The following is a 26630-nucleotide window of genomic DNA, read 5'->3' on the forward strand; positions in this document are numbered from 1 at the left end:
GGCACCTTACTGATCCCCCGGGGCTGAGGGACATTTCTGGGAGCAGGGAGCAGGACTGATGGGAAGCTTGGCCATCCCATCCATAACTGGGGTCTGGCAGGCGGGCTGTCCTCTGGGGCTTTCTGCCTCTGACCAGCTTCTCGGCTGTCTTCACAGGTGATCATCAATTTGCCATCAGGCTTACCACCACTTCGGGTGAGATGGATGCTCCCACAATGCTCTCCAACTGGTTCAGGGTGTGCTGCTGGCGTGGGGCCGCTTTCTGGCCTAGCAGGGAGCAGGCCTCAGGAAACTCAGGCCTGTGTTTCCAGTGTGCCTCAGTCTCCCCTTCCATACAATGGCAGTAGTACTGCTGAGGGTTAAGCTTTTAGACTCTTAAATCCTGGCGACTAGCAGCACACCGTGGCTGTGTGACCTTGGGCAAATCATTTAACCTTCCTGGGACTCGCTGGTCATTGGTTATAAACTGTAGCATGAGAAGAGACCCAACCCCTAGGGGTCTTAGGAGCAGTACTGAGAGGTGTGAAGTTTCTTCCCATTAGCCCAAAGCCAAGTGACAAATCTGAGAATTATGAGTTCGTTATTTAAAGGAAGGTGAGGGTGGGAGTTAGGCGATTTCCTGCTGCCACCCCACTCAAACTGCCCGTCTCCCCGTGTCCTCCCACAGAAAAAGGTACAGTGCATCGACATGGACAGCCTCTCCTTCCAGCTGGGCCTCTACCTCAGCCCGCACTTCCTCCAGGCATCCAACACCATAGAGCTAGGCCAGCAGGGCTTCGTACAGGTACTGAGCACCCCGCTTAACTCCTTGAGTCTTCTGTGGGCCTTTCTTCCCAACATTGCTAGAGAGAGGATCGGATGTCACCTTCCAGAGGATGGAGGAGGCCAGCCTGGTTGTGTGGGACAGACAGAAAAGGAATTGCAAATTGCAATGTCACCCTGTCCTTCCTGTTTGCTCTGAGGGACCCCTTCCTGTCTTTTATTCAGAGGGGTGGGGTCTCCCCTTCTGGCTTACCTCACGAGGCCAGGCCGTCAGTGAAGGGCTAAGGATATCCTATCTCCTCCCCTCTGCCTGTCTGTGCAGGTGAGCATGTCTCCATTGACCTCTGAGGTCACAGTCCAGCTAGACAGCTGCCATCTGGATTTGGGGCCAGAAGGTGACATGGTGGAACTCATCCAGAGTCGAGCAGCCAAGGGCAGCTGTGTGAGCTTGCTGTCCCCAAGCCCTGAGGGCGACCCACGTTTCAGCTTTCTCCTCCGTGTCTACATGGTGCCCACACCCGCAGCTGGCACCCTCAGTTGCAACTTAGCCCTGCACCCTAGCACCTTGTCCCAGGTGAGTGGGCATGGCCCCAGTCTGGTTTCAAGGACACTTATGGGTCTGGGGTCTGAAGGGATGGAGGTGACAGTGCTGTGGGATCTAGAAACAGTTGGCAGTCAGTAGAGTGAGAGCCAGGCATGGGGCCTGACAGCCTGGCTATCAGGGGCACTCACCTATAGCCTCACTGAAGCCGTGGCGTTAGCATATATACACAGCTGCAACTGTCCATCTGTACGTTCATCCTCTGCACATTTTACCATCCATCTATCACCATCTGCCCACCTAGCCCGTCTATCCACATACCCATCAATCTACCTACCTATTCATGGACTCCACCTTCCCACGCATCAGAAGCCCAACCATTCCTTCATATACCCACCCACATACCCAACCATTTACTCACCCTTCCAAACAACTCATGTACCCACCCATCCACCTACCACTCACCCATCTAGGTCTATCAGTCCATGTACCCGTCCACCCATCCACCTATCCACCATCTGACTGTCTACCTACCTATCCATGGACACTACCCAACCACCCATCCACCTACCTTCTTACCCATCCATCCCTTTATGCACATACTCATATATCCACCTACCTCCCTTCCCCCTACCAGTTGCCCACCCATCTTACCCTTCTATCTACTCATCCACGAGCATCCATCCTTCTCAAAATTTCCACTAGCCCACCTAGTTGCTCACTTCCTCTAGAATCCCACCCACCCACCTACCTATGTGGCAATCACCAATGTGACTGATCTCAGGAAACCTGTTACTGTCCAGTGAGTCTCCATTCTCAGGCCCTCAGCCCTGACACACTCACAAGAACACTCCGATTTCTAGGACTCAAAACTTCCTGGGGTTGGGGATTTAGCTCAGTGGTAGAGCACTTGCCTAGGTAGCTCAAGGCCCTGGGTTCGGTCCCCAGCTCCGAAAAAAAAGAAACAAAAAACAAAAAACAAAAAACAACTTCCTGAATCCGGGACCCCCCACCCTGACAGCCACACCTATCTTCCAGGCCCTGAGCCTCCAAGCGTCTGGGCTGACCTGGCTTGTGGCTCACGGCTTGCACTGGGTAACAGATGCTGAGCTCCTACTAACCACATGGCCATCAGAGGCCTCTGGGAGTCCTGGAGACCATTTACAGCAGCCATAGGCTACCCTGCTGTTCTCACCTCCCTGGGACTTACCTGTAGGCTCCCAGCCTGAAAATGGTTGAACAGAGGACTCAGCCAAGGCTTGGGATGGTAGCAAGGGAGAAGCACATGCTGCCATGTGGACCACTTACCACTCTTCCCCCTCCTCAGGAAGTCTACAAGACTGTCTCCATGCGCCTGAACATCGTCAGTCCTGACCTGTCTGGTGAGTGGGGAACAGCCCTGGAATGGAGCCCAGACGCTGGTGGGGAGATGTGGCAGTAGCCCTTGGGAGGACAGGAAGGTTTCTCAGGCCCTGCAGCCTGAGGAGCTCGCAGTAAGATGCATCTTAACAGGGGAACACTGCTGAGTGCCACGGACAGCCTCCCAGCCCTCAAACCCTCCTGGGCCTCATCTCTGTCCCCTCAGTCACTGGTTCATCTCTGTCCCGTTAGTCACTGGTGCACCTTGATGGAGGACTTGACCTCCTGGACAGAACATAAGGGACCTTAGCTATGGTATAAGGCCCTTCATTCCTTGACACCTCAAGGGTGGAGGAAACCCCTTTGGCCTGATAACGTCTAATCTCAAGAGAGTCCTTATTGCTCGGGGCAGAGACATGCCATGTAGTCTAGGACGTCATGTACTCACCCCCAGCCAGACTGAGAATGCAGGGCTCCTAAACTTCTTGCGCAGACAGGAAGTCCTGACTAAGGGCCCAGGGCTATGTAAAAGACGGGAGTGAAGCTGCAGTAACCTGAGATGCTGTCTCATTTGACTCCGGTGTAAGGTGCAGAGGTGGGGCAGCCGGTAAGGGAGGCACTGACCTAAGGTCACACAGCAGGCAGAGCAGACCCTCTCATCTCCTGCACCCACTATACTATCCATAAAGGTGTTTATCTGCGGTGCTTTGGAGATAGGAGGGTGGCCCAAAAACCCTGGCCGCCTGGGCCCTCAGCCTAGTACTGAACTGAGGTAGATGACAAGATTTATGTTTGGAGAAGACGGGTCACTGGCTCAACTGAAACTAGCTAATACCTGTGACCCAGGACAGCATGCCAGGGTAGGGACAGGCCTCAGGCTGGAATGCACTGACTCTCTTGACCCTCCTTTGGTCACACAGGCAAAGGCCTCGTCCTGCCCTCTGTACTGGGCATCACCTTTGGTGCCTTCCTCATTGGGGCCCTGCTCACAGCTGCACTCTGGTACATCTATTCTCACACACGTGAGTATCCCAAGCCTCTCCACCCCCTTCCTACAGTGAGTGCTCAGGGCCGGTCCACACCACCCCAGGGCACACCCTGGGAAGCCTCTGAGGAAGTGGGGAGTCCTGGCTGGGGCCCTGACCTCCACCCCTGCCCACACCTCTCAGGTGCCCCTAGCAAGCGGGAGCCCGTGGTGGCAGTGGCTGCCCCGGCCTCCTCTGAGAGCAGCAGTACCAACCACAGCATCGGGAGCACCCAGAGCACCCCCTGCTCCACCAGCAGCATGGCATAGTACCCAGCCTGGAGCCTTGGGGAGCCCCCCAGCCAGCCCTTGCCCTGCAGGAGAGGCGGAGCAGCCACAAGCTGGGAACCATCGGCCATGAACTTGTCCCCTCAGCCAAGGATGGAGCGTCCTCCTGTACCTGCTCCTCATGCCTCCCCCGCAGAGGCTTGTTGCCAGTAGAGACTCCAACTTGGAACACCTTGGGATCTCCTCACCCCACTTTACCTGCCCAACCCAGGGGCCCTGGGATATGGCTGCCTGGGACTACAGAAAGACACCGCACTGCTGTGAACATCCGTGCTGCTGTGGAACCCTAATCCCCTGCCTTCAAGCTGGATCCTGTGCTGATGAACTGGGCAGGGTGGGAGGCTAGGACTCAAGACACGCGCCTGGCCTAGCCCAGAGCCACCTGCATCTGGCTGGCCCCAGGAGCCTCCTCACCTTGACTAGCACAATTTTGGTCGGGGAAACAGAGGCTGAGGGGTGCTCAGCTCATTGGCCTAGAAGATGGCAAGAAGGGTGGGTTGGGGGAGCCCAGCCCCTCCCCAGAGATCTCCTCCCAGCCCATCCATTGAGCTGGCAGCAGGAGGGTAGTGGCCAGGTGGCTGGTCCTGGGCCAAGCCCATATATTTACCAATAAATCAGACATGAAACCAGTGCCCCTTTGGGTTGTCTGGGAGAAGGGGAAAGGCCATTATGTCACAGAACAAGGGTGTACACCCCTCGGGCTGGCCTGGTAACAGTCAGCCAGAGCCCATTTTTGGAGGAAGCCAGTCCTCTCTGCAGCTCACTCATTTGGTGGCCCAACCTTGGGACAGAGAGAACAGAAACCCAACACTAAAAAGCCCTGTGTATAGTCTCTGGGGTCCGGGACGTAGCTACCCCTATAAAGCTCTGGGTTCTAATCCTGCACATGACTCTTGTTGGCAATGGGTCTATGGGTCCAGGCCCAAAGCTCCTGGAAGCCGGCCACCCTCCCTCATCCGTAAGGTGGGCATCCAGCTTGGACACATTATTGGCCAGGAGGTTTGCCTTGGTGTGTGGCACATAAACATTAGTCCAGTCTTTCCTGACACAGGCCACCTTATGCTCTGAGGGAGAGGACTAATCCCAGGCTATACTGCTAGGGCTCCATTCCTTCCTACACTCCTGCAGTGCCAAACTCCAGCCCCCAAATGTCTGATGAGGGAGCTGGGCGGTTAGGAATCAATCAAAAGTTTTGTCATTTATTTAAAAAAAATAAAAAATAAAAGGGTTTAAAAGCTTCAATTAGTTCCAGCAACACCCAGTCCCCAAATGCCCAGGCAAGGGCCCTGTCTTTGGCCAGAAGGCATTGGGAGGAAGAAGGAAGTCTCTGGTCTAACCTCAGGCAGCTCCAACAATAAGCTGGACCTGAGCCCGGAGGCAGCAGAGTGGGCAGGGAGCTGGGCTGGGCTGATGGTAGGGGCTCTGGGAAGCCCCTGCTGTCTCTGCCAGAGAAAGGAGAGGCCAAGGCACAGAGCCCCTCCCATCCCTACACTCTACCAAGAGCCCAGGACCCTGGGCCAGTCTCGAAGAATCTGAGAGCAGAAATCACAAGGCACTGAGTATGAGAGTCTCTGTGGGAAGGCAGGCTGGTGTAGGACGCTCCTTGGCTACTGAGACATGGAGGGATCAAGCAGCCTCAGCGCCCCACCCACCAGGTGCAGGCTCCCCGTGACCAGTACGTGGATGGCAGCGGCCTCTCGGAGAATGCTCGCCCCGCTGTTGGCCGTGGGGTGGTTCAGAAGGTTCCTTGGAGGGCTCTCGGGCTGAAAGATGGGATCCCGGCCTTGGCTGATCCACTGCAAGGCGTGGGAGATGCAGCTGAAAACAAGGGAGCTCGTGCTAGTGGGCTGAGGTGGGTGCGGTGCCAGCAGCAGGGAGCCTGGCCGGGCAGACTCTGGGCCACAGCTGCCCCAGAGGTTGGAGCTGGCCTGTTTCTCTGCCAGGCAGTTCCAATGCTTCTGGTGCTGCAGGCAGCGGAGGAGCACTTGGTCCAGAGTCACCGTGAAGTTCTGCTGGTCTGTGGGGTCCAGAACGAGGCAGGTCAGTGGAGGGGAGGAAAGGGGGCGCAGGCTCAGTGAGCATCTGCTTAGCTCCTGGTCCCGACAAGCATCACGGCACCAGACTCCGTTGGTTGTCCACACGGTGGACCGTGACCAGTGCAGCCTGCTGCTCACTGTCATGGGAGGCAGCGCCTGGTGCTCCAACTCCAGAGCTCTCTCGCTCATCTTTACAACGTGTCCCCTGGGGCCCCTCACCATGTGGGTGTGAGCGTTTCCCAGGAAGCCTGTTAGAAAGACAGATCCCGGGGCTGGGGATTTAGCTCAGTGGTAGAGCGCTTACCTAGGAAGCGCAAGGCCCTGGGTTCGGTCCCCAGCTCCGAAAAAAAGAACCAAAAAAAAAAAAGAAAGACAGATCCCAGATCCCACCCCAGACCTGGGACCTGGAGGTCTAGCTGCATGGTTCACACTCCTTCAAAGTCTTTAAAATACAACACAGTATAGTAAAAAGCATTTTGGGAGCCAGTGAGATGGCTTTATCTGTGTGTGTGTGTGTGTGTGTGTGTGTGTGTGTGTGTGTGTGTGTGTGCATGTGTTGGGGATGTGTGTGTGTGTGTGTGTGTGTGTGTGTGTGTGCATGTGTTGGGGATGCTTGCCACCAAGCCTGCAGCCTATGTCTGCTCCCCATGGCCCACAACCCACATGGTGGAGAGAACTGACTCCCCCAGGTTGTCCCCTGTCCCACTCATGTGCCCCAACCCAAATAAATTAATTAATGTAATAAACAACAGCTTTGGAACATACTTCCCGTTCCGTGGTCCCAGAGCGGAGTCTTGGGCAGTACCCGCACATCTTCATGCAGAGCACACTGAACTCTCTACTCTCCTAGCCAATGAATCTCAGCTGAGTCCCACTGAGCTGATTTCAGTAGGCGTCAGAGGGCTGCAACCTGCTCTTTAAAAAAATGCTAGACCCGATCATTCTTTTACAGTGTTGCGGCCACACACCACAACTTTGAAAATGAACCAAATGGTGTTTCTACAATAAAATCTATATGCCCTGGGGCAGGAGACACAACTGAGTAGTTGTTAAAAGCCTTCGTTGCTCTTTCAGAGAAGCCAGGTTCAGGCCCCAGTACCCACAGGGTGGCTCACCACCATCTGTAACTCCACATCCAGTCGATCTAATGACTTCTGGCCTCTACAGGAGCTGGGCACTCAGACTCACACAAACAATAAAAATAAGTCGTTTGGGGGCTGGAGAGATAGCTCAGTGGTTAAGAGCCCCGACTGCTCTTCCAGAGGCCCTGAGTTCAAATCTCAGCAACCACATGGTGGCTCACAACCATCTTAATGAGATCTGATGCCCTCTTCTGGTGTGTCTGAAGACAGCTACAGTGTACTTATATATAATAAATAAATCTTTAAAAAAAAAATCGATTTTTTAAAAAAATGTCATCTTCTAGCATACTTTGAAAGTCCCTGTTCTTCACCGAGCTGCCTGCCACAGGCGCCCGCTGTTAGCTGTACCATCTGCCCCCTCTTACCTGCGTTTCCTATGGATGAAATCTCTGTCACATTGGGGCAGAAGACAGCGTAATCAAAATGGCAGGGCTGGGAGATCAAGGGAAGATGTACTTAGTATCAGCCTTCTGAAAGTATGTCCCTCACCCCCACTTGACTTCCAAATAGCCCCCCCCCAGGCCACACCTCTGGAGAAGTCCACCCTTGCACTGGGATATTGTAGTAACGAGCCACAGGCCTTCCTCACCCACCCCATCTACCTCAGTGCAGAGTACTTGCATACGTGTACTGCTCTGAATGAAGGTTCAGGGGGTGGCTACTCAGGGCAGCCTCGATGGAGGGCAGGCCCAAACCCAGGCTGGGGTAGTTCTGGATACGAACCACTTCCGCCTCCTGCTCGGAAGCCACTGTGGCCCCGGCAGCCTAGAACCGATGCAGTTCCCCAAGCAAAGGTGTGACAGGGATCAGCTGGGGACATCCAGGCCTCAGTGCCACCCTCCAGCTGGGTCCTTTACCTGCAGCAACTTCAGTAGGGCAGCAGAGTCCCTGTCACCAGTGGAGTTGAAGAGCAAGATGTGTACTTCATGCCCACTGCATCAGGAAGAAATGAGTGGAGCGTGTCTTCCTCCTCCCCAGCCCATTCCAGCCATTTCCCCAGAATTTAACCCTCCTGGAACTGGTCCAGCCCTGTGCCTCATAACTCCCCCTAAACTGGAGTGATGGACAGTTGTGAGTGACCATGTGGGTACTGGGGACTGAATCTGGGTTCTCTGCAAGAGCAGCAAGGGCCTTTAACAAGCCTCTCTCCAGCTCCAGGGTATAGATTTTATTGCAGAAACACCATTTAGTACATTTTCAAATGTGTGTGGCATCACTGCTAAAGAATTACCAGTATAACACTTTTCACTAAGAGCACGTTACAGCCCACTGATAGCTACTGATATCAGCCCTAATGGGTTATTACCTAGGACCCCGCCCTCTGCATGCCCAGCCTTGCAAGGGAGCTCACCCGTCGGTGCGTCTGCTGCGCTCCAGTGACTGGCAGTACCAGTGCACACAGGCCTGCACACTGCTGGTGGTATGAGCGCCATCCAGGTACCAGGTAACAGGTCCCCGCTGGAGTACCTGTGTCCGACCAGGCCACTCTGTGTCCCGAAGCCCTGGCAAAGGCAGATGAGACAGTGCTCTAGGACCCACAAGGCCTGTGATGTCCTGGCCCTGAAGGCAGATCCATTTACTAATGGCTCTCCCTGGGTTCCCAGAATGGGCTGTCCTGCTATGGGATCTTTCAGACAGCCCTGAGAGAGGGCTGTGATTGCAGTCATGCATTCCCAAGTGAGAGCTGGGGCTAGAGTCTGACCTAAGATCTGCCCAGGGCTGTGTCTGACAGCAACCCTGACTCCAGAGCTGTCCCTGACCGAAACCCTGGCACATTGACACTGCTCTAAAGGTCTAACAGTACGAGCCCTATTGTGGGCTGAAAGCAGTTTTAGGGAATGAGAGCAGAGGCATCCTCAGACTGATGACAGACAGCAGCTACCGCTGACTGTCACTCTGCTCCAGGTTTCCAGGCTCTGGCTCACTCACACCCGAATGACGTCACCTCAGGAACTATCGAAAACAGCCGCGGGTGGTGGGAACTAGCAGTTATCTCATTTGCCAGATAGGAAAACTGAGCCTCAGAAGATTTGTGAACTCTAGGCCAGAGAGGAATGCTCACCTGGAGGCGCAATCTACAACTGCCCTAACCTCCAAACAGGAAACCATCTCAAAGGGCACAAAGATACAACAGGGGCTCAAGATACCCCTCAGGGGGAACAAAGATGTGTAGTGGTCCTGTCTGGGAAGGAAGTTCTAACTTACCACGTCTCATGTGGGGCGTGGGGCGGAACACAGGTGCCAGCGGCAGCTGCCACCGAATGCTTGGCTTGGATGCCTTCAGCTCCTGGATGTCTGTGGGGCATGAGTCTGTGTTCAGACCAAGGCAGGCTCCACTCCCTGCCCACCTGCGTGCCCGCACTGGCCCACCTACCATGGTAGTTCTGCTGCTCCAGCCAACAACGGGCCAGCTGCAAGGCCAAGGCTGCATTATGCCGCTGGTGCTCTCCCTCCAGGCCCAGGCTCAATGGCAATCCAACCTGCTCCAGGGCTTCCAATGGTGGACACAGGTACAGGGGGCACTGTGGGGAAAAGGGCAAGAGCTGGTCAGTTGACCTGCCCCTACCACCACAGTTAGAAGGCCTTCTGACCACACCCCAACCACAGGGCCTACCAAGCCCTGCTCCCAGAACCAGATGTGTCTGCTGATGCTCCCTGCCACCCTCCTTGCGCATATGAGGAACCCGAAGCCCAACACAAGACTGTGTTCCTCTAGTCAGCAAGACAATCCACCCCACCATCACACCAGCCAATCACTTACTGAGATCTGCTGGGCTCTATCCCTCAGCACGGCCAGGGGACCTTCTGGCTGTAGCACAGTGAAGGCAGGGACACCAGGCTGCAGGCACACCAGGGAGAAAGTGACAGGGGCTGATTTCAACTGAGGCCACAGAGGGGTTCAGGTCACACAGGGAGAAGGATAAGAAGCCAGACTGTGCATGTGGCTAGGGCCTGGTTCTGATGTGCCACAGCCATTCTTTCCTAAGTGTTAAAAGGACAGACCCTGGGCTCCATGACCCTCTCCTGCCTTGGCCTGCTATGTTACCTTAAAGATGCCCCCTTTCTGCCATGCTATTTTCTCCACTGTATCTCCTAGCAGACTGGTGTGGTCAATGCCAAGAGAGGAGACTCCACACACCACTGGCTTTCTGAAAAAGACAAGAAGGTCCTGATCCACAGTGCTGAGACACCAGCTCAGGCTTCCGGTTGCTACACAGCAGATGCCTCACCTGATGATGTTGGTGCAGTCAAAAGCCCCACCAATGCCCACTTCCACCACGGCCAGGTCCACCTGCAGGAAAGCAGACAGCACGCAGGGAGCAGGGAGCCCCTCCACTCATACTCTGCTCCCCAAGGACCCAGATACGGGGTCTGGGGAAGATACTCACCTTCTCTTGGAGGAAGACATGGAAAGCCATGAGTGTGAGGAAGCGGAAGTAAGAGGGCATGGAAATGTGGCTGTCATCCTGCACACAGAGGAATGAGTCAGGGGCCAGAGCCCACGTACCCCCCAGCCCCCCCCAGCCCCCAGCCCCCCACACCCCTTGCTCTGGGGAGATGAGCCCTCTCCAGCCCTCCAGCCACAGCCTCGGCACCTTGAATTCCTCCAGCTGCTGATAGAGGTGCCAGAAGTACTTGGTAAAGAGTTCGGGGCTGATGGGCTTCCCGTTGATTCGAATCCGCTCACGCACCTGCACCAGGTGGGGAGAGCTGCCGAGAGACCTGGGGTCATCGGGACTCCCCCTCCCGAGCCTCGGGCCCTTCCTTACCCTCCTCAGACTGTGTCTACCCCTGCTCCTGAGCCTCCATGGAGTCCTCAAGAGTCTGAGCTCCTGCCTAGGGCCTCCAGACCCCACAGAGGCCAAGCCCCACCCCAGCATGTTAGAAGCCCCTCCAGTCTCTAGCCTGACCTCCAGTCAGTGTGTTCATCCCATTATACTTCTCCATCCCACGAGGATTAGGAACTCTGCTAATATGTGCCTATATCACCCAAACGCCTTTCAGTCTCAAAACAATAAATCCATAGGGAGGATCCACACCCCACAGTCACTCCCCTGCCCCATCCACATCTGCAGACTGTCCAGATGGCCATGTGGGCCAAGGTCAGTGGTTAGAGGTCTTACTCCTAACACTATGCTGCCAAACTTGCTGATCTGAGCTCATCCTGAGAACTCACATGGTAGAAGGGGAAACTACTCCTATAAGGTTGTCTTCTGACCTCTCTGCACAGAGGCTATGCTCACATTCAAACACACATGCACTAGGAAATCAAGATAATGCATGTTATCAGACTTAAAAAAGAAGAGTATTATTCTTTTTATTTCGTTTCTATTTTTAAAGGTCTCATATAGCCAAGGCTGACCTCCAACTCACTATATAGCCCGAGGATTACCCCGAATTCCTGATTCTGCTGCCGATATCCCTCAAGTTGTAGATTTGATTTACAGGCATAAGACGCCACGTTCAGTTCCCAAAAGATTAGTCTAGAAGACAGACAGTTGCCTTACACAGTCATAGACTGCTTCACAGCCTTCGGTCAGTGACAGACATATACTGTCACCTATCGATGCAGTGGCCACTGTGTAAGTGTGCCGTGTGCACATCATGCAAGCCTCCTAAGACTTGTGTCTGCTTTATAACTCCTCAAAGACCCTCCCACACCAAGGCATCTCCCTGCCCTCTCTTTCTTTTGTTTTATAAGACAGGGTTTCTCTGTGTAGCCCTGGCTGTCCTAAAACTCACTCTGTAGATCAGGCTGGCCTTGAACTCATAGCCTGTCTCTGCCTCCTGAGCACCGGGATGAAAGGTGTGTGCCACCACCGCCCTGCCCAGCTTCCATGACTTTATTCTGAACAATCACCAGTTTCAAGAAAACACATTGATCTGAAATGGTCATAGCCAACTGCTTTCAGATGCTTATGGAGGTGGCCGGACAAAACTGATAAAGTTAATGGTGGATGTGTTCCTCCCTCAAGGAACAAATCCCGAGGAATACAATCATATTCTTTCCTCTGAAACGGCCTTCATTTAAGGTGACAAGTGAGGAGAGGCTTGCATCAAGCTTAGGACGCAGGCCCTCCCAGTCTCCTGCGCCTCTGATGTCTGTGAGCCACCACAAGGGGCGCTGCCTCCAGAAGAAGCCACAGCTACGGCTGGCAGAGCTCTACTGCCTCCCAGTGGAGATTCTGACATGGAGGCCATAGTCAGTCTTTCTCTGTGGACCGTTATGAGTCAGGTTTGTGTTCCTTACTGCAGAGACAAACATCTCTATGCTTAAAAACCAGATCTGGGGTTGGGGATTTAGCTCAGTGGTAGAGCGCTTGCCTAGCAAGCACAAGGCCCTGGGTTCGGTCCCCAACTCCGAAAAAAAAAAAAAAAAACCGGATCTGGAAAGCCTCGGAGATGGCTTAGTCAGTAAAGTGCTCGACACACAAGTATGAAGACCTGCGCTCAGATCCCTGGCATTCCTACACTCCACCCCCACACCCACCCCTATCCTGCTAAAAACAAACCCCAGCCAGGGGCCGTGAGTCTATTACCCCACTGGGGGAGACAGAGATAAGAGGACCCCTGGGGGTTGCTAATGCATAGTCGCCCAGCTGAATCTGGGAGCTCCAGGCTCAGTGAGAGACCCAATCTCGAAAGAAGGAAGGAAGGAATGAAAAACACACACTAAAATAAATGTGTGCTTGTGCATCCATACACAGATAAATCATACTCAAAGTTGGGTGCACAGCTTTAATCTCAGCACTCAAGAGGCAGAGGCAGGTGGATCTCTGTGAGTACGAGGTCCGACTAATCTATAGGATTCCAGGTCAGTCAGAGCTTCATACAGACACACAGACACACAGACACACAGACACACACACACACACACACACACACACACACACACACACACACACACACAGAGCCCAGTACCTAAAGAAGCCAGTTTTCAGGCCGTAATTCCGCAGGATCCGTTCAGTGAAGGCACAGGTGGAGCCCTGAAAAGCATTGGGTGGGGTAAAATCATGGGTACTGCTGACTGTCGCCTTGGCAGCACCCAGAATCACCAGGGAGACAGGATTCTGGGCAGGTCTGGAGAGGAGTTTCTAGACAGGGTTGACGGAGGCACTCAGTATCCCCTTTCTGACAAGGATGTAATTCGATCTCTTGCCATGAGGGACTACATCCCTCTGAACTTACAGCCAAATAAACTCCTCTTCCCTGTGTGCCTGACAGTCTTATGTCAACTTGGCAAAAGCTGGTCATCTGAGAGGAGGCTCCAGTTTATGGGAGCCTCGGTGAGATCCAGCATAAGAGAAGGCCTGACCCGTTGTGGGTGGTGCTATCCCTAGGCTGGTGGCCCTGGGTTTTATAAGAAGGCAGGCTGAGCAAGCCCTGATGACCAAGCCCATAAGCAGCACCCTCCATGGTCTCTACATCAGATTCTGCCTCCAGGTTCCTGCCCTGTCAGAGTTCTGTCCTGACTTCTTTGGATGACAAACTGATCTATGGAACCACAAGTGAACCCTTTCCTCCCCAAGTCGCTTTTGGTCATGGTGCTTCATCGTCAACAGCAATAACAACCCTAACAAGACACCCAAGTGGCTATTGGTAGCAGAATGTAGAGAATCAATTAATAAAGGCAGACAGGTGGGGCCTAGAGAGATGGCTCAGCGGTTAAGAGCACTGACTGCTCTTCCAGAGGTCCTGAGTTCAATTCCCAGCAACCACGTGGTGAGATCACAACCATCTGTAATGGGATCCGATGCCCTCTTCTGGTGTGTTTGAAAACAGAGATAGTGTATTTATACACATAAAATCAATACATCTTTTTTAAAAAAAAAAGTGGACAGGCACCAGTCTGCTACATGGACTTGCTCTTACCTTTCCTTTGGTCCCAGTGACATGGATAATTTTTAGTTGGTTCAAATCCTCCACCTACAACAGACAGAAAGGTCCTCGCCTCAGCCACTGGGCTCTGAAGAAGAAAGGGTAGAGGTGTTTCACAGGCTCTGCCACCTTACCTGCAGTCCACTCCGTGCGAGGTACACCTCCATAGCTTCTAGCTGCGCCTGAGGGTCACTCCGTTGACGCTTTACCTCCTCCAGGCAGCTGGCATTGGTTTGCAGGGTGTTGAGCGTGCGCACAGCATCCTGGCAACCATAATCGAAGTTCAGTGAGGGTCCTCAAGGACAGAGGGACCCAGCCCACAAGTGGCAGAAACAGGGCAACAGGCCTGTTTTACCAGCCATGTTGCCTTTGCCTACAGCTACTTGATGGGGACAGCCCTGGCATAGTTCCAGTTCTGGCAAAGATGAGAGCCACGGGCAAGCTAGCCCCACCAGGGAGTGCCAGGTAAAACTGGCAAGATTAACGGACCTTTATTTCCTGGGCTGCCTTCCCCAAGCCTCTATGCTCTCAGCCTTCATACATGACAGCTCTGTCTGTATTTTCTCTGTCACTGTATTGACACCTATTGAGCTGGGACCGGGACATTAGAAATCTAGGAACTTTGAATTTCGACATGTTCGAGACTGTGGGAGTTCCACATTCTAACCCCAAGACAAGACAATATAAGTAAGCTATTAGATCTGGAAGAGGAGGTACAGAGGGGGAGAAAAGGCGTCCAAGAGTCATCCAGTCAGAATCCACAGGTGTGTACAGACAGTCTCAGGGGATGACTTTGGGGGATGGGAGTGGGAACAGAAAACAAACGGGACTAAATGAGAGGCATTTGAGGTAGTCGTGTGTGTTTCAATTACACCTACATTCTGAGAAATCGGTGCTTAGGTGGTTCCTCTCAGGCACCAAACTGGTCACCTGTCCTCTTATCTGGTCACATGGCTGGAAGCCTCACAGCTCTAAACCGGTACCACCTGCCTAGCTAGCATTAAGTTCTGGTCATTGACAGCTGACCCTGGCACCGTAATCTAGTTTGTTCTCTAGATTCTAGGTCCCTTAACGGCCTCTTCTTCTGCTTGCCCGCCAGCCAATTCTAAACACTTGGATTCCAGTCTTGAGTCTTGGAGACCCCAACCCCGGATCCTCCTGGGTATTTCCACTCCGTACTTCATACTCCTCCCTTCCCCCTCATCCTGCATTGCCAGTGCAATGCTGGGGTCATTGGAACTTCTAAAACTCAATTCAGACTCTGGACGTTCTGGTGTGTCACCAGCGCCCATTCCCTCTGCAACACGCGACACGCGCTCTCAGAATTCCCACATCGGGCCACCTGAGCCCAACTTTCCGGTCCCTGTCACCTCCCCTGGACTCCCGGATGTCCCCGCCTCCTGAGCCCCGCAACTTCATGCTCCCGTGGCCCCAGGCGCTGGCGGAGAGCGGAGCACGGCTCCGGTCCTGCCCACGTGTCAGTACGGGACCGTTTGCCCGAGGGAACCGTCAGAAACCTGATACTCCATGCTCGGCTCCTGCGGCGCTGGCCACGCGCTCAACCACCGATACGCCGCGCCCTCCATCGTTGCACCACGCGCAGAAACAGCTGCCAAGGATAGAGCCGAGCACAGGTGGCTCCGCGCCCACGACATAGCCTTAATGCCACTGCAAGCTAGGCCTGGGCCGGAGCCGCCCCGCTTCGCTCCGCCCCACTTTGCTCCGCCCCACCCTGACGCGCCTCTAAGGCCCACCAATCAGAGACTCTCGATTTCCCCGGACCAATGAGAACCGGGAGGGTCTTATCGCGGCCATCTTTGAGAGGGGCAGATTGCAAGGCGGTGCGCTGCTCTCGCCATGCTTCTAAGGGGCGCGCTGCTGGGGAGGGTGGAGGGAAGGGGGTGTTCGTGGGAGGGGTCCTCCATTTTAAAGGGACTCTGCACTCTTTTCGCCATCCTCCCATGGTCTGTGCTCCAGGTTTTAAGGACTTCACTGTACATCCCAAAATAGCCACTCCATGCCAGAAGTTCTCAGTCCCCGCTCTATGCCAGCCTAACTCTGAGCTGGAAGAATTACAGAGCTGGCTGTGTCATCAATTCCCAGCAACGAAATGTCCCGGCTCGCGCAGACACTGGGGATGCGGCCTTTTCGGTCAAGAGCATGACCGTGTCTTCCCAGACCCTTAACTCACTCTAGAAGCCTAGGAAGACTAGAGAGAAATACACCCCTATCGAGGCCTGCGGAGTGCAGGGAGGATTTCCAGCTAAAGAAGGGGACTGTGGGAAAGAATTCCACTTGGTTGGACCGGGTTGCTCCTGAGATGCTTCGTCATCAGGGACCTAGAGCCCCATATGAAAATAGGTTTGGAGAAATGGCTCAGTGGTTTAAGAGCATTGACTCCTCTTCCAGAATCTTAAGGTTCGAGTCTCAGGACCCACACTGCGGCTCACAATTGTAGACTTCAAACTAGGAATCTGATCCCACTCTCGCCTCCAAAGGCACAATGCCAACAGGCAAAAATGTTAAGTAAAGATAAAAAGTTTGGAGTAAGCTTGGCTGGTTAAAATGACTTTAGGGGAAGGAGCGTGATCTTCTAGGGCTTTGGAAACTCCTTTGCAGTGGAGAGTGGATTTGAGGACCCTCTGGGAGGTGGGGAACAGTAATCTCACCTAACTGTAGGCAAGGAGGCACTTCCACTTGCTGGAGGCACTGGTTAGAAAGCAGCCCTTTGACCAGCAATGGATTTTCAATATCTTCTGCTTTTCTACATTGGGCTTAAATATTTAGCAGAGGGGGTTGGGGATTTGGCTCAGTGGCAGAGCGCTTGCCTAGGAAGCGCAAGGCCCTGGGTTCGGTCCCCAGTTCCGAAAAAAAGAACCAAAAAAAAAAAAAAAACATTAAAAAAAATATTTAGCAGAGATTGTCTATTTTTTTTTTTTTTTTGGTTCTTTTTTTCGGAGCTGGGGATCGAACCCAGGGCCTTGCGCTTCCTAGGTAAGCGCTCTACCACTGAGCTAAATCCCCAGCCCCGAGATTGTCTATTTTAAATAAGCAAAACTTGTTTGGGGAGAACTCTGGACATCTGCTTGCTCTGAAAGTACTGCTGGGCTCCAACTCACAGAGATCTGCTTGCACTGGCCTCCTGCGTGCTGGAAACAAAGTGTCCGAGCGTATATTTCAGTGAACAGCCTCACACATTCTTGGCCCACTTTTCCTCTTGTTTCCCCCTATGGAGTTTTATCTGTAACCCGGGTGGACTTGAGACACCATACCTGGACCCGGCCAGTCTCAAATTCTCTAAGTGGCAAAAGATGGCTTTAAACTCCTAGTCCTCCTGCTTTCGCTCTCCAAGGGCTGAGATTTCAGTGCCGAGAGGACCCGTATATACCAGCATGGCTGGTTTCATAGCCTACTGGGATCTAATCCAGGGCCTCTTGCACTCTACACAAGCCTCTGCCGCTGTAGTCTTCCAAAGACAAGGTCTCATGCAACCCAAGCCTACCTCTAACTCCCTAACTCACTACGTAACCCAGGAAAATGTTAAACTTTACTCCTTCTGCCTCAGACACCCAGGGCACGGGGAGCTGGGATTACAAGCATTTGCTACTTTGCAAACCCAAGTGTGGACTTCAATGAACAGTTTCACTCATTCTCCGCCCACTTTTCTCTCAACGTTTCTAGTTTTTTTCCTGTGGGGTTCCAGTCTGTAACCCAGGAGGATGGGAACTCAAGAACCTTCTTTACCCACAGACTAGTTTTGTCTGGTTGGTTGTTTTTTTTTTTTTTTTTTTTTCTTTTTTTTTTGGAGCTGGGGACTGAACCCAGGGCCTTGAGCTTGCTAGGCAAGTGCTCTACCACTGAGCTAAATCCCCAACCCCCAGACTAGTTTTATAACCTTTGTGCATCTCCTTTTTTCTTCTTTCTGATAATCACAAAACCAGTTTATGCCATCCCAGAAGTAGAGGCAGGTGGATCTCTCTGAGTTCAAGGCCACCCTGCTCTACAAAGTGAGTTCCAGGACAGCAAAAAAAAAAGGGGGGGGGTCATGCCTAGCACATGCAAAAGGACTGAACTTGGTCTCATAGCACTACAAACAATATAAAAGCATCTGCGTACCTGGTTCTGTCCTCAGTTTTTTTGTTTTTAACTATCAGATTTGTAAGAAGTGACACTGGAGGTAGACAGCACCCTGAGGGAGGACTTACTTTCTTGGATTCTGTGCAGTGAGGTAGAACCCGGTTTAGCTCATTTCCTCCCTCTTTCTTGTTTCCTTGTTTGGTCTTTTTGATTGTTTGTTTGTTTGTCTGTCTATGACAGGGTCTCACTAGACAGCCTACAGTAGCCTGGAGCTCCCTGTATGGCTAAGACTTACCTCTTAACTCTCGGCAATTCTCCTGCCTCAAGGAATACAGTTGTATGTCAGGATGCTCAACTTAATTTCCTTTACCGTTTAATTTCTTCCCTCTTTTAGGCAGGTGTTTTGTCTGTATTTAGCTCTGTGCAGCCTCTTTGTACAATGCTGGCAGAAAACAGAAAGGGGGGTGGGGCTCAGATCCCCTGGAACTGGAGAATTACAGGCGGTTGTGAGCCACCCTGTGGGCGCTGGGACCTAAATCCTCCTCTGGGAGAGTTGTGCTCTTAGCTGTTGAGCTTTCTCTGTAGCCCCGATCCCCTTGATCTTTGTCAGGATCAAAGCAATAGAGGGGCTGGGGACTTGGCTCATCAGCAGAAGCCTCGCCCTGCAGACAGGAGCCTCAGCCCCTGCCACAGGCTTTCTCTAGAGCCAGAGCTGAGCCCTGAGTCCTTGGACTGTATATGTCAGTTCTAACCGGAAACAAATGCAGACACAGAGCAGGGCAGAGCACTGGAAATTCTGCCAATCTAAACTGGTAGTTTTCCAGTTGTAACAGGGAATTATAAGTGGTGACTGAGCTCTGGGCATGTCACCTGTGTCTTGGACCCGTGTATACTCTGCTGTCCCAAGGACACTTTTCATGACTTTCCACGTATTGATTTTATTATTTTGAGGTAGGGTCTCATATATCCCACCCTGGCCTCTATCTAAGTCACGATATATCAAAGACGCCCTTGAACTTCTGATCTGCCTGCTTCCCCGCTCCCAAGTGCTGGTCCCACACGCTTGCAACAATCACTAACCTATCCAGTTCAGACAGTGCTAGAGAGCCAGTCCAAGGCTTTATGCACACTAGGTAAGCGCTACCAAGTGAGTGCCACCCCCAGTCTTCAGTTTCCTATCCACAGACAGCAATCAACCCTATATAGGTGACTCTGTACCATACTGTTCCCATATACCCTTTCCTCCCTGGTGCTAGGGTACACACACACACACACACACACACACACACACACACACACACACACTTGCATACCATAGTGTGTCCATGGAGCTCAGAGGACAACTTGCAGGAGCTGGCTCTCTCCTTCCATCACGTGGGCCCTGAGGATCAAATTTGGCAGCAAGTGCCTTCAGCCACCGAGCCGCCATGCTATCCCATCCACAAGGCTTTCTATACAGTTCTTACTCTGGACTGTGTTGGTATGTAGATGTCCCCGCCTCTGATTGGCCTTGCCGAGCTATGTAGCGCTCCAGTGGGGGAGGCAAGTTGAGGACTTGCTCCTGATGGCTGACCTTTAGGCTGTTCCCGGCAATTTGCTGTCACATGTGATGATTTAAAGGGGCCATTCACATCCTTTATTTCTCCCACACGAGAGAGAAACCCGAGACTAAGAAGTGGATTGACAAGTGGATTGACAGGCTGGAGAGATGGCTCAGTGGTTAAGAGCACTCACTGCTCTTCCAGAGGTCCTTAGTTCAAATCCCACCAACCACATGGTGGCTCACAACCATCTGTAATGGGATCTGATGCCCTCTTCTGGTGCGTCTGAAAACAGCTATGGGGTATTCGTATAAATAAAGTAAATCTTTAAAAAAAAAAAAGTGTATTGACTAAGTCAAGGGCAATTTGCAGTGCACCTACTCATACATATTCCCGTGTGCCTGGCAGGAGAGGTGGACTAGTTTTCTTAGATCTCAGAGCAGTGCTGACACTACCCTGGGCTTCAGCCACCTCATAACCCTAATGGAAATTAGAGATCGTCCTCATTTTATAGGAGGAGAAATTGAAGCTCAGGGAGATGAATGAAGGCGCCCAGCAAACCCAGACTTGCTGGCTAACATCTACCTTGCTCCCCCACCAGTCTGTCAGCTCCCTGATGCTCTCTGCAGCCCCTGGACTTGCTGTGTGACTCTGAGAAAAGCGTGCCCTGTCTCTGACTGGTCTCCTCCATAGCTATCTGAAGGAAGAAGTCTAGCTGTTCCTCCCTCACCTGGGGCTCCACACTTGTGCCACTATAAAGAACAAGGAGAGCCAAGGCATCAGTAGCTTTGTGCAGAAGCACAGTATTCACACAGGAGGCAGAGGCAGGTGAATCTGCGTGTTTGGGGCTGGTTGGTCTACAAAGTGAGTTCCAGGACAGCTGGGGCTACACAGAGAAGCCCTGCCTCAACCCCCCCCCCAAAAAAAAGTGAGTGCATCTCTGTACCCCTCGGTACAACAAGGATCCTCCATGCTCCAATGTCTAGAGTAATGGCCTACAGAGATCCCCTCTCCTTGGCAGCTCCCCTCTCTGATGATCAGAGCCACACTTTGCCTATGGCCACTAAAGAATTACGACATCTGCAAACGTGGATATATTCATACTCATCCCTACTTTCCTCTCTCACCCCCTCCAATCCCCCTCCTCCCCTCCCTCTTCCTTTATACTCTCATGTCTTCACTTTTTTTTTTTTTTTTTTTCGGAGCTGGGGACCGAACCGAGGGCCTTGCGCTTGCTAGGCAAGTGCTCTACCACTGAGCTAAATTCCCAACCCCATGTCTTCACTTTTTAAAAACGATTGTTTTATTCTGTGTGCGTGGATGTTTTGCCGGCATGCATGGCTGTGCACCGTATGTCTGCTGATCCCCGAAGAAGCTGGAAGGAAGCACCGGTTTCCCTCAACTGCAGCCTGCCATGTGGGGGCTGGGAATTGAACCCAGGTCCTCTGGAAAAGCAATCAGGGCTCTTAACCAGTGAGCCATCGCCCCAGCCCTTCATGTCTTTGCATCTTTATTTGGTGACCCATTGGGAGCATGAGTGACACTCTTGTTACCTATCGGTAGCACCGGAAGATTACCAATGGCTGCACCACTGGAGAAACTGCCTTCCCTCTTCCAGCAATGATCAACTGAAAACTAGGCTTTCCTAGGCCCCACAATCATGCCTTCTAGAATGACTGGGGGGCGGGGGGGACAACTAGCCTGTTTTCAGAAGCCCATGTGCTCCCATCTCATTTGGCAGATGACATGGATGAACACGTCACCTGCCCTCCTGAAGCCCTTTCTTTCCTGGGCTCCCTGCCACCTGCTCTCTCTCCTTCCTGTCCTAAAGGCAGGCTTTGCTGGCCTCACTCTACTCTCTGCTCACTGCCACCTCAGGCCTCTCTGCCACACTGGTATCCTATGTCCTATGATAATTTCACCGTGCCACAGGCAGGACTGTCCAGCAGCCTCCTGGCCTCTCAGCCACAATGTCCATGGTATCTTAGAGTGCTGTGCTCATGGCATCTGCCTTCTGATATTGTCCAAGCCTGCTCAAGCTGGCCCAGGTCAATCTAGCTGAGGAGCATCTAACCATCCCATTGGGGAGCCACTCAGAGCTGTGGTCAGGGCTCACTCTGGGTCCCTATGCCAAGCCCCGGTCACACCCCCCCCCCACACACACACACATACAGGCTTTCCCTGGTAGGTCCATCTGACAGTCCTCTGAGCCCTGAAAGGTCTCATTTTTAGTGCAGTTCAGTCCTTGTGGTTTCTACTGCCGGAGTGATAAACTCCTAACTCTGCAAGTCCAAGGACCATCAGCCAGGCCCCCTTTAGCTGATGTTCACATTTCATAATCACTGAGCATCAACAGTTTAACCCTGTTTGCAGCCTACAGAGTATGCAGCAGCAGAATGACCCCTCACCACACAGAGTAGCCAACTAAGGTACAAGAAGTTGGGCCTGGGGATTTAGCTCAGTGGTAGAGCGCTTACCTAGGAAGTGCAAGGCCCTGGGTTCGGTCCCCAGCTCCGGAAAAAAAAAAAAAGAACCAAGAAGTTACTCAACCAGCCCAGGGTCACACAGAAAACAAATGAGGGGTCTTTGCACTGGTCTGTCCCTCTACCCTGGCCGAGTTCAAACGTTTGCAGGACTGACCCCCATTTCAGGACATACTTGACACAATCATTCCTTTTGCCTGTCAACCTTTCGTACCGTTGAGATTTTGAAGCATGTGGTTGTGTTACCATTTCAAAAGAAACCTTCTTCTTGGCCAGTCGAGTGGGTAGAGGGGCCTGCAGTCATGACTGACCTCACAGCCCTTGGGAGGCAGAGGCAGGTGGATCTCTGTGAGTTCAAGGACAGCTTGATCGTCGTAGTGAGTTCCAGGACAGCCAGAGCTACACAGTGAGATGCTGACTCAAAACAAATAATCAATCAAGGGTGTGACTGGAGTGGTTTGGCACTTGAGAGGTGGAGGAAGGAACGCCAGGATTCTGAAGTTGTTTTTGAAAGCAGCCACAAGTAGAAACCACACAAAGCAAAATATGCTAGACTCAGAAGGCCTCATACGGCATGGTCTGTCTTCTGTGTGGAACCCAAGCAAAACTCTGTGTGTGGTCACAACACTAGAAAGTGGATTGTAAGAGGAGAGGGAGAGTGCTTCGAGGAGGGAAACAGAGAGGAAAGGGGAACCCCTATGATGAAAAAGCAGAAGGCAGGGGTTGGAGAGACAGCTGGGGGGCGGGCTGTGTGCTTGCTGAATAAGTGTAGGGACCTGAGTTTGATCCCCAACACTCATGAGAAAAGTCAGGCACGGTGCTACACAGCCCGAAATCTCTTCTAGGAAGCAAAGACAAGAAGGTCAGGCTCAGGGGCTGGGGATTTAGCTCAGTGGTAGAGCGCTTGCCTAGGAAGTGCAAGGCCCTGGGTTCGGTCCCCCCCCCCCCAAAAAAAAGAAGGTCAGGCTCAGTTAACAGCCAGCCTCTCAAAATGTGAGCTCTGGGTTCAATGAGAGGCAAGAGACCTTGTCTCAAAGATAGAGAGTCTTTGAGGAAAGAACAACTCTGGCCTCCTTCTACATATGCATGTAAGATCACATACATATACCAAACCCAGGTGCACATGTGTGCACACACAGATACATATACACCTGTGCACATAGAAAGGATGGCGCCCAGCGCTCAGGAGGCAGGGGTAGGCAGATCTCTGAGTTTGAGGCCAGCCTGATCTACAGAGTGAGTTCCAGGACAGCCAGAGTTATACAGAGACACCCTGGCCTTAGGAAAAAAGAAAGGAAGGAAAAAAGAAAGGAGAGAGGGAGGAAAGGAAAGGGAAGGGAAGGGAAGGGAAGGGAAGGGAAGGAAAGGAAAGGAAAGGAAAGGAAAGGAAAGGAAAGGAAAGGAAAAGAGTGTGGTAGCACCTGGGTCCCAGGCCAGCAGTCTTAATCTATATCGTTTTGAGATTGGGTCACCTTATGTAGCCCAGGTTGCCATGCCTCCTGATCGCTGAGATCAAAGGCATGCGCCACCATGCTAGTTTGAGTTATTTACATTTGTGTATCTGTGTGTGCAACATACGCTGTATGTGCAACAGTCATGTTCACGCTGTGTCACCAGACCAGGAGAGGGGGGCATCACAAGCCTTCTGGAACACGAGTCACACGGGTTTTTTGAGCTACCTGATATGGGTGCAGGAAAACAAATCTTGCTCCCCAAAAGCAGTAAACACATTGACTGAAGTCATTCTCCAGCCTCTGGCTTTCGTTTTCCTTCTCGAGACAGGATTTCTCCACTGGCCCTGACTGTCCTGGAACTTCCTCCGTACATCAGGCTGGCCTGGAACTCAGAGAGCCGTCTGCCTTTGCCCTCAGAATCTTGAGATTTTTTTTTTTTCCTTTTCTTTTTTTTCGGAGCTGGGGACCGATCCCTGGGCCTTACGCTTGCTAGGCAAACGCTCTACCACTGAGCCAAATCCCCAACCCCCAGTCTTGAGATTAAAGGTGTGCGCCACCACCTGACTGTAGCTATCTCCTGCACACTGAGTTCCCCTAAATAATAAACAGCGAAGTGCTTTGTTTGAGACAAGATCGAGAATGGATAGGGGTGACCTTGAACATCCGAAGTTCCCGCCTCCGTTTCCTGAGCATTTCGGTTGCAAGCATGTGCCACACCTGGTTTTATAGTGCACAGCAGGCAAGCAATCAACTGAGCTCCAGGTATCCTCGGGTCCCAGAAGCAAGTCCTTCTCTGGGAGGAGTGCACCTGTCCTGACTCATTCAACCCTTACAATTGCTTCTGCGGAAAGGTTGGGTGCAGAGCCCTGCCCAGGGAAGGCCTAAAGCAAATGGGTTTAGTGATTGACAGGGTGTTAAACCAGTTCTGCCCCAGGCCCTATCTGACTCTGGTCCCACCTGCCAGGCCCTACCTGACTCCGGTCCCACCTGCTCCAGGTGTGCCGTTAAGAGATGCCAATCTCTGGAGAGATGGCTCAGGGGTTAAGAGCACTGGCTGCTCTTCCAGAGGTCCTAAGTTTAATTCCCAGCAACCACATGGTGGCTCATAACCATCTGTAATGGGATCTGATGCCCTCTTCCGGTGTGTCTAAGACAGCTACAGTGTACTCACATAAAACAAAATCAGTGGGGAACTGACTCAGTGTGTTTCACCTGCCTCCCGGAAAACACAGGAGACACTGGGCTGGAGAGATGGCTCAGGGGTTAAGAGCACTGATTGTTCTTCCTGAGTTCAATTCCCAGCAACCACAGGGTGGCTCACAACCATCTATAATAGGATCTGATGCCCTCTTTTGTCATGCAGGTATACATGCAAATTGAGTCCTCACATACATAAATAAACTTTAAAGTCTTATAAAAACAAAAACCCCCAGGGGAGACACTAGCCTGCTTCCTACGCTCCAGATCACCTAGTGATACAGTGGGCAGGGTTTCTGAGGAAGTCCCAATAGACAGGCAAGTGGGTTCCTAACACCGCCTCCTTAGGAGACAGCTTTTTCTAGAGCCTGCAGTGTCTACTATCTGGCTATTTATCCACAGGAAAGCAAGACAAGCCAACACAAGGTCCTAGGATCTCCTACCTGAAAGGAAGCAGTCTTAGCTTCGCAAGCACTCGGTAGGCCCTTCCATTCCATGGCCAAGTCCCACCAGAACTTCTCAGCCACAGGCCAGGACACAGGCAGGCACCTGGTGCTCTTCATCATTTGGCTCCCTGATGGGTAGGGTACAAATGACTCAAGTGCAGGAGCCTCTGGCTGAGCTAGCTATGCCCCACCAGAATGGGACTGCAGGAGGCTCCCAGGCCTCTTTTACCCTCTACACCAGGCGAGCCCTTACCTGATAGGTTCCCATTTCCATCCTGAGCATGGTCCAGTAACTTTCCTGGCTGGTCCTAGCTGGTGTCCCCACGACAAGGCCAGCTGTACCTCCTCATGAGTTAAATAACAACTGGATGGAGGGTAAAGGTCAGCAGTAGGGGTTAGGGGGTGGCAGGAGGCAGGGATATCTGGAAGATGTCCAAGCCCTGGGGTTGGCCTTGCTGCCCAGGTGAGCTTGGCTCTACCTGGCCTCTTCCAGCCGACCTTGTCACAGCTCACCTTCCCTTATAGTTGGGCCCATTTGGCCCTCATCCTACCTAACCAGGATGAATGGACAAGATGAAGAAACACAGGTGCAGCATGGGAACAAGGTGACCTTGTCCCAATTCAAGTTTACCAGAGAAGAGGCCTTGTTTAACCAGATCAATTGGTGAAAAACAAAGTCAGGACACGTAACAAAGTCCTTGGACTGCAGATGACATCAAGAAAATGAGTCCAGGCGCGCTCGCTCTCTCTCTCTCTCTCTCTCTCTCTCTCTCTCTCTAAAAAGATTTATTTATGGGGGCTGGAGAGATGGCTCAGAGGTTATGAGCATTGTCTGCTCTTCCAGAGGTCCTGAGTTCAATTCCCAGCAACCACATGGTGGCTCACAACCATCTAACGAGATCTGGTGCCCTCTTCTGGTGTATAGGTGTACATGCAGGCAGAATGCTGTATACATAATGAATAAATCTTTAAAAAAAAGATTTATTTATTTATATATAAGTACACTGTAGCTGTCTTCAGACACACTAGCAGAGGGCATCAGATCTCATTACAGATGGTTGTGAGCCACCATGTGGTTGCTGGGATTTGAACTCAGGACCTCTGGAAGAGCAAAGCTCTTAACCACTGAGCCATCTCTCCAGCCCCAGAGTCACCCTCTTGCACCAAGTTCAGAAGTGTGGCGCTGGTCACAGTGATCGCTCCAGCCTCATCATCCTGAGGCCTTTGTTTCCACGCCTGCCTACCCCAATGTCCTCAGCTACTCTGCTCGTTCCTCTTTCTGCATTTTGAGGCCATGACTTTGTAATGAATGCAAATGTTCACACGCATGCTTGTATGTAGAATGCTCATGTGTATGTGTGTGCAAGTGTGTGGATACCAGAGTGAACCTGGAAATTACCT

The 26630-nt window shown here is 52.3% G+C and overlaps 2 protein-coding genes across 11 annotated transcripts in view; one reads left to right on the forward strand and one right to left on the reverse strand.

The window, feature by feature from the left end:
- Positions 1 to 4605, forward strand: part of Eng (endoglin) — a 38135-nt gene extending 33530 nt beyond the window's left edge. The window contains exons 10-15 of one of the 2 annotated variants that reach the window (NM_001010968.3): positions 157 to 195; positions 668 to 784; positions 1085 to 1336; positions 2631 to 2685; positions 3583 to 3684; positions 3832 to 4604. In NM_001010968.3, coding sequence (NP_001010968.1) covers positions 157 to 195; positions 668 to 784; positions 1085 to 1336; positions 2631 to 2685; positions 3583 to 3684; positions 3832 to 3956 — 690 coding nt within the window. In that variant the 3' untranslated portion in view covers positions 3957 to 4604. Of the gene's footprint in view, positions 1 to 156; positions 196 to 667; positions 785 to 1084; positions 1337 to 2630; positions 2686 to 3582 lie in introns of both variants that reach the window. The other variant, XM_063284324.1, reaches the window with a different exon arrangement.
- A 180-nt stretch (positions 4606 to 4785) lies between these two features.
- Fpgs (folylpolyglutamate synthase) lies at positions 4786 to 25595 on the reverse strand. 9 transcript variants are annotated; one of them, XM_063284563.1, is made up of 16 exons: positions 25483 to 25595; positions 25227 to 25357; positions 14166 to 14294; positions 14026 to 14079; positions 13075 to 13139; positions 10749 to 10863; positions 10542 to 10619; positions 10383 to 10444; positions 10199 to 10301; positions 9914 to 9991; positions 9527 to 9674; positions 9358 to 9462; positions 8504 to 8654; positions 8010 to 8085; positions 7518 to 7584; positions 5154 to 6258 (listed from the first exon to the last, which is right to left on the reverse strand). In XM_063284563.1, the coding sequence occupies exons 2-16, from the start codon at positions 25347 to 25349 to the stop codon at positions 5582 to 5584; spliced, it is 2031 nt and encodes a 676-aa protein (XP_063140633.1). In that variant the 5' UTR covers positions 25350 to 25357; positions 25483 to 25595; the 3' UTR covers positions 5154 to 5581. The 9 variants fall into 9 exon arrangements, with proteins under 9 accessions (NP_001139597.2, XP_063140633.1, XP_063140636.1 ...); XM_063284566.1 differs by having other exon boundaries at positions 5154 to 5991; positions 9358 to 9447; positions 25483 to 25593; NM_001146125.2 differs by lacking the exons at positions 25227 to 25357; positions 25483 to 25595 and adding an exon at positions 15549 to 15712 and having other exon boundaries at positions 4786 to 5991; positions 9358 to 9447.
- Between the last annotated feature and the right edge of the window lie 1035 nt (positions 25596 to 26630).

The sequence above is a fragment of the Rattus norvegicus genome, chromosome 3, assembly GCF_036323735.1.
Source record: "Rattus norvegicus strain BN/NHsdMcwi chromosome 3, GRCr8, whole genome shotgun sequence".
NCBI classification, from domain to species: domain Eukaryota; kingdom Metazoa; phylum Chordata; class Mammalia; order Rodentia; family Muridae; genus Rattus; species Rattus norvegicus.

Coding starts and splice junctions, on each gene's coding strand:
- Fpgs (XM_063284562.1), bottom strand. CDS start 15,686: ATGTCGTGGGCGCGGAGCCACCTGTGCTCGGCTCTATCCTTGGCAGCT. Junction 9,675..9,913: donor ATAGAGCCCAGCAGATCTCA/GTAAGTGATTGG, acceptor TTTTCCCCACAG/TGCCCCCTGTACCTGTGTCC. Junction 8,086..8,503: donor CGCAGCAGACGCACCGACGG/GTGAGCTCCCTT, acceptor TTCCTGATGCAG/TGGGCATGAAGTACACATCT.